Source organism: Nothobranchius furzeri, chromosome 18 (genome assembly GCF_043380555.1).
Source record: "Nothobranchius furzeri strain GRZ-AD chromosome 18, NfurGRZ-RIMD1, whole genome shotgun sequence".
In the NCBI taxonomy this organism is placed as follows: Eukaryota; Metazoa; Chordata; class Actinopteri; order Cyprinodontiformes; family Nothobranchiidae; genus Nothobranchius; species Nothobranchius furzeri.
This window is the reverse complement of record NC_091758.1, coordinates 23,115,458-23,122,473: the sequence shown is the minus strand read 5'-3', so window position 1 is coordinate 23,122,473 and position 7,016 is coordinate 23,115,458. Positions and strand designations below refer to the sequence as shown.

Sequence of the window (7,016 nt, the reverse complement as noted above, 5' to 3'; positions counted from 1 at the left end):
ATTCTGGCATCAACTACCCAAAAAAGGCCTGATGTTTTCTGTGCATTTAAGGAACATTTCTCAAAAAAACTGTTTAATTTCTAAAATAAATTTGCACTTTTCCCATTAATCTCAGCTCCTCCCACTCACTGATTTACCGTAAATCCTCTAATACAGGCCTGTATTCAATTCACTGCCGGGTCTCATATTTTGGCCGGTGTTGGAGTCGGCAGAGGTGAATAATGGCCGGTCTCTTATTGTGGCCGGGTGGAATGTGGTAACAAGCAAGTACGGGGGCGGTTGTGTCATCGTCTCACTTTTGATTTGCCAGTGATAGACCATGAGGGTAACTTTAACCGTGCGGAGATGAAGAGGAGGCGAAAATTTGATATCAAGTTCAAAGAGAACGTGTGCTGCAGAACACTGGGGAGCAATAGGGGTTGTATGAACTAGTCGATTTCACCATAGTGACTTTTTATGCCTGTCATCGACTAGTCGCTGTCACGTGATGATGACCGGCAAGATGCAGCCCTCGGAAAAGACAGCAGCCTGCTGTCAGCAGGTGACAAGCTCCTACGCTCGGGGGGGGTGGGGTGGGGTGGGGGTGGGGGGTGGGGGGGCAACGCGCTGTGCCAGAGCGTCGGTACTGACACGCGATCGTTCATGTCGGTTCATTTCCTTTAATGTTTTCTGTCTTTTATTTGCGCCTGATGTGTTTCGCTGCTGTGGAGCGGGGTGCATCACCTTGTCCTCCGGTGACGCACCGATCACTGATGCGGCCGCCAAGCAGGGAGCACTCCGCTGTTTTAGCGGTCGGTAGATCTGCGTCCTGAGCACGGCCACAGTAACATTATCAAATCAGGTGTCACCACCTCAAAAACTAATTTAACACGCGATCGTTCATGTCGGTTCATTTCCTTTAATGTTTTCTGTCTTTTATTTGCGCCTGATGCGTTTCGCTGCTGTGGAGCAGGGCGCATCACCTTGTCCTCCGGTGACGCACCGATCACTGATGCGGCCACCAAGCAGCGAGCACTCCGCTATTTTTGCGGTCGGTAGATCTTTTAGAACTGCAGTTCAAAGGTAACTCATGAGGTGAATATAAATGAACCCAGGTAGCAGTTTCTCTTTAGGATTGAGAGGAGATGCAGGAAGATAATAAACAGGCAGGACAGAAAAACAGTCAAATAAAAACAAGTTAGTTTTTGTACCTGGTGGTTGCAACAAACAGAAACCACTGAAGGTAATCAGAAGTGAGGAACAGAAAATGAAATAATTATTTTAATATTTAGAGCAGCAGGAACTCCGAGAGGCTGCAGGCGCATCAGTGAGTTTGCGGCCGCTGCTCAGGGGGAGGGGGGAGAGGGCTGAAGCAGAAACTACCGTTGTTAAAAGAAATGTGTTTAACTTTGAAAATGTGTACGCAATTTTAATTGTCAAAAACTCCAGCAAACCATTAGTTCATTTTGCTCAAATAGAAATTGAGGCCTGCCTCTAATTCTGGCCCTCCTTCCAATAAAGGCCTGGTGCTTGATGAGCTTGAGTCAAATACAGGCCCGGGCCTGTATTAGAGGATTTACGGTATGCACGTTTTATCAGTTGTGATTCATGGATCTTTTAGCTTATCTGCATATTTTTAACATTTCCAATTCTAATTCATCCATTCATTTAAACCAAAACATAAACTTTGAGTTCATTTCAATATTATATTGCTTATTCAGGAATGTATGGACAAAGTCACTGCAGTTTTTAGCTGCAATTTGAAGCAATACTTTTTGTTTCTGCAAAAATTAGTAGATTTCTGTACATAATAATAATACATAATAGTACATAATAATGTAAACTCTAATTTCCCTCTGGGATTAATAAAGTATTATTGAATTGAACTGAATTGAAATAAACAGTGCTGTATTCTGTCCTCGAACTCTTTATGAGAAACCATCTAATCCAAAACATCTTCCCGCGGCTATGTATGTAAGTAACACCTGATTGGCTGTCTGTCACCAGTAGGATTAAACAGGCAGCCAATCAGGTTCCGCTGCTCACGCTCGGCTGGTTGGCTTTCGTCCTCTCCAAAGTGTTCAGAGTGCGTGAAAGGTTAGTTTTCTGTCTGTCCAGGCTCAAAGTGTTCCGCGTTTGGACACTTATGTTCCCAGCACTTTGCTGGTTGGCTTGACTTCGCTCCAGACTAGCAGAAGTGCGTGATTGGACAGTCCTTTCTCCCATCAAAGTAAGGATTCTTCCTCTGTCCAAACTGTTCACTGTGTTCAGCTGGCTGCTTCTGACTTGTCCTGTAGTCCCAGATCCAGTCTGCTGATTATTCAGGGTTTGCAGTTGGCTGGTTCTGTCTCTCTCAGGGAGTTTGGGCTGAGCGGAGCTACTTCTGTCTGTGCTGATTGTCTGTACCCTCGGTTTGTCGCGTTCCCTCTCCACACTCGTATCCCTGCGCACCAGTCCACTCCTCTCTCTCTCCAGGCTGCTCTGGATCTCAGCTCGTCTGGCCAGAGCTTCTCTCAGCTGGTTGCGGAACGTTTCGATCTTCACTTGCAGCTCCTGTAGCTCGCCCTCCCACAGGCTGGTCTGGGCCGCCCTGTTCCCCAGAGGGGAGAGCACCAAACCTGTGGATGCCAAAGTCGAGACAGGGCCACCGTTGGCGTGGAGGCTGATCTGTGGGGGGGAGGTGAAACCCCCCAGGGTTCCCAGTCCTAGCCCACCCAGGCCGAGCCCAGGACGACCGACCATTCCAGGTCGACCTCGCACCGATGCGGTGTGCGTGCGCAGGCGGTAGCTGTGAAGTGTTTCCAGGTCAAAGTGAACACGTTTCTCCTTGTGGTCATGCGAGGGCGAGGAGTTTCCAGTGTCTCCAGCTGTAGAGGATGCAGGAAGGGATATGGGGGGAGATGGGGGAGGAGGCTGGTGCTGTTTCCTGTGTAAGGTGCAGTTCTCAGAGATACAAGAGGAGGGGCTGGTAAAAGAAGGCCACAAAAACAACAGTCAGATATTAGTGCAACATAATAATAAAGAACATAATAAAAATTAAGCAAACTTAAACCATTATGGCACTGATGTGGTTGTTCCTCTTTAATAGTAAGGTTTGTTTATGAGATAAATGTTGAAATGATCAATTACTTAAGCTATGACTGAATAAAATGTATCAAAGCCAACATGTTTTTAGAGGAGAAAGAATTTTTTTCATTTAAATATGAAAATGTGATTTGATACCAAAGACATATTTTAATACTAATAAAACTTTTGTTTATCAGCTTTCTTGCAGAAACTTTCCTAAAATAAGAGTTATCAGCTTCCACCAAACAGATTCAACAGCAAACCAAAGAGGCGTTGGTTCTGCTGAAGGACTCTCATCATTCTGACCACACGTGATGACAGTGGAGAAACTGCACTCTTAATTATTTAAAAGTGTAAATTCATAGTTTTGCTTTATTGATTATTGACATGATAAATCAAAAAAAATTTAAGATTTCAAATAGAAAACACCCGGAAAGGGGTTCTGAGCCTGTAAAAGTGTTTTTCTCATTTATTAAAAACATTTGCAGTGTTTTAAATCAATGCCTTATGAGTCTTTAAAAAAAAGCCATGACACTCCTGTTCTGAGATGCAGAAGTTTGCTGGTGCAGAGGTGGGCTGAAAACAGCAGGATTGCTCATTATTATAAATGATATACACACACCTTGCTTCTGATTCGCTAACCTGTTCAGCCATGCAAAGTCACTATCACCAAGACCTTCATATATTTATATGTCGATGACCAAGACACACACTCTCTCTCTCTCCTCGCTGCAAAAATAGAACATTAAAAAAGCCCCCAATGGACAGGCGCGAGCCAAGATGGGTGGAGTCTTGAATGCAAATTTGTCTATTTTCTGTCAGAAGCTAATGCAGGAGATAGATTTTAATGATCAGACTGCATGAAAAACTCAAGAGTGACCAATTATAATCAGAAATAATAATTAAAAAATGTTTTTTCAGTCAACCACACCTTTAAAATTGAAGTTTAAATGGTCTCTCAGTCTAAATTGATTTACTGAAATCTATTTTTGACTTTCAATTATTATTATACACCTATAATTAGGTGTTTTTATTAACATTTCTATTACTCACAGTCTAGTAACAGATTATCTATAAATGACAATGCTGTCAAAAATGACACTGGACCAGGCACACATCTGATCGAGGACCTAAATGTACTAACTCAGACTCCAGTGTGAAAGTGCTGAAACGGGGTGGTCTAGTCATCAAATAATAAAAGCAGCATGGAAGAAAATCCAGATCATTAAGAAGGAAAATTAAATATTTAACATTCTTAAAGTGCCTTATAGAGATGCTTCTGGCTAACAGAAAACAAAACATTTTCTTTAATTAATGTTTACCCTTTTAAATTTGGGAGCTGAGTTTCTGCTTTAGATTATTATTTGTATCTTTTTTCTTTAATTCAAGGTGGATGTGGCATTCCTGAACCTCATAATCTGAGCTGCTGGTTTTGTGTAAAAAGCAGCCATTTGTTAATGTACTTATTATGCGTTTTTGCACCTATATTGGTAAAATTTGATGTCTTAAAACTCTTAAAATGGATCTGTAGCATTTCATTTTCAGAACATGTGAGCAGGAGTGCGTGGTGTAAGAGAATGTCAGTGAGCTCATTACTTTTGGTCGATGCCGGTCAGCTCCTTCCCCACATCCTCATAGGCGGTGTTAAGAGCTCTGTGGATTTTCTGCAAGCAGAGAAGACGATCAGTAACAGGACATTTTGTTATGACTTCATCCAGCCTAAGGAAATCAGGGAAGCTGCATTTTAAAGAGCTAATATTCCTCTGCCCGGCTGCACAGGACATTTGTGACAGCAGTTTCTCGCAAAACAGCTCGAGAACTTCTTTGAATAATTCAAGAAAAGCCTACATTTAAACATTTAATTGAAGTTTGCAGGATCGGTTAAAGCCATTTTGATTAAAGTATCAAAGAGCTTCATTTAATCCAAACATCTCCAGAACAAGGTGTGACCATGTTTTAAATTTCACGGCGTGTGTGCATCTGGTAATCTTTGCACAGCAGCCTTTCATCACCCATCGGGATGACCAAGTGGGACTAAGTCAGACGGCGTGCTTTCACATGGCTGAGCTGGTTCGGTGATGAACGCTGGAGCCTGCCCCGGAGTGGCTGCCCTTTCAGAGAGATGTTGCAAACAAATGTGAACAGTCTTGATATTCAAACTGCTACTTCCATTATTCACCTCCGAAATTGCCAAAGGCATCTCATTTAATAATGGCTGGAGCTGCAGTAAAAAACAACAAATGACCTTTAAAATTGTACTTTGCTGTTATTTTCTTACATTCCAACTGCAGAAAGTGCTTCTGCAGAATGTACTAATGATTAAACTTTACATATTTAGTTTTAGAGGCTGGTGTGAAACACAGAAAATAAGAAAGTTATTGTAAAGGCTGTATGAGATTAGAAGAAATCATCAGTGTCAGATAAGAAAAAAAAAATAAACCAACAAAGAATTAGTGATAATGGACCCGCTAATATGAAGCTGCCTGGAGAAAACGCTTAATTGAAGTTGTTTTAATTAACTTTACTAATTTATAGACAATATTAAAACTTAATTAGGTAATTAGCAAATGTCTTTGTTTACATTTATCAAAGTAATATAAAAAGGTCGAACTGTATTTGTCCTCTGTGACATTACACTGAGTTTTAGGAAAAATCTCTCATTTTAGGTGTTGTTTTAAGTTTCCACCAGCAGAGGACAGTGATGATCTGTGGAGGGTGTTATTTTTTTTTAAAGTAGCAGCTGGAGAGCAGGAACCAGACACCATCGTTAAGATTACAACTGAGCATTTTTATAGATGTGTTATTATAATGTGTGTTTTACTCACCTGGCTGGTGTGCAGCCAGTACTGCAGTGTAGGCGAGCGTCGGAGGCGGGGGATGACCAGGTGATAGAAGGTGTGCTCACCTGCCAAGGTCAGCAGGGCTCCACCGACCCCCATGCACAGCAGCACAAAGAGGCCTGAAAAATGCTGGATCCCCATCTGTAAGGTCTGAGGAGGCGGTAGAAAGTGAGAGGAGGTAGAGAGATCAGTGAAGCGTTGTGATAAAAATACAAAGATTGATTATCTATGTTAAATAATCTCCATTGGGGTCACTTTGCGTGAGCATGCAGTTGATGTTCTGCTGCTGCAAAAGTGCTTTGGCTGTCAGCCCAGAGGTATAGTAATAAAAAGGCAAACAGTGTAAAATACGTTGGGGAGGAAGAGGAAGGAAGGAGGTGAGACATAAAAAAAAGGGAACAACAGTTAGCAGGAAGACGGTTAAAGGAGACAATTAGGAGAGCAGGTTGATTCTATTTGGTTTGCCCACATTCCCACTGACAAAACGTCTATGTCAGGATGCTTCCATGGTCCTGGAGGAGATGGGAGAGGCAGTGGGCAACCCTTCCCTGCTTGGTAATCACAGTTCCTCCACCTAACTCATTTCTGCTCTGCCTCTGATGGCAATTAGCCCCATGCTGACTGGACAAATTCATCAGCATCAACGGTGACCTCCTTTTGCTCCCGATCTAGAGGGCAAATTTGCTCTAATGCTCACATTGTTTCACAGCAACCCCGCTCTCTAGGCTTTCAACAGTAACAATACGTTCCTGTTGCAGGGGGTGAAGTTAAGGCTGCCTAGTAATGTTTGTTACCGTATTCCAGCTTTGAAGTGGGATTTAAAAAAAAGATGGCCGAGGGAAGTTGAGAAGATTCTCCTACAATACAAGATTTCGACAGTTTCCCCCATCTAGAGATTTCCACTTCCTTCAAAAGGGAAAGCAGGAACTCTGAGTACTCCTCCATCACACACACAAAAGACAAATAGGTATTGATGCTCAGACAGTTCGTACTTCAAACTGTGGTTAAGGTCAGCGAATAGACCAGAGTTTATGGGATTTTATGCTTTTGTGTGTATGTCTTTGTCCGTGTGTGTGCCCTTAGCTGGCAGCCAATCTTGTCTGAGTCCCAAAGGGAGACTCATTTCTAGAA

At 42.5% G+C, this 7,016-nt stretch overlaps 1 protein-coding gene across 1 annotated transcript in view; it reads right to left on the bottom strand.

Moving 5' to 3' along the window:
• Positions 1–591: 591 nt before the first annotated feature.
• grin3ba (glutamate receptor, ionotropic, N-methyl-D-aspartate 3Ba) overlaps positions 592–7,016 on the bottom strand; it is a 176,127-nt gene continuing 169,702 nt past the window's right edge. The window contains exons 10-12 of the mRNA XM_015969647.3: positions 5,871–6,035; positions 4,642–4,709; positions 592–2,944 (exon numbers count right to left, since the gene is read on the bottom strand). Coding sequence (XP_015825133.3) covers positions 2,008–2,944; positions 4,642–4,709; positions 5,871–6,035 — 1,170 coding nt within the window. The 3' untranslated portion in view covers positions 592–2,007. The remainder of the gene's footprint in view (positions 2,945–4,641; positions 4,710–5,870; positions 6,036–7,016) is intronic.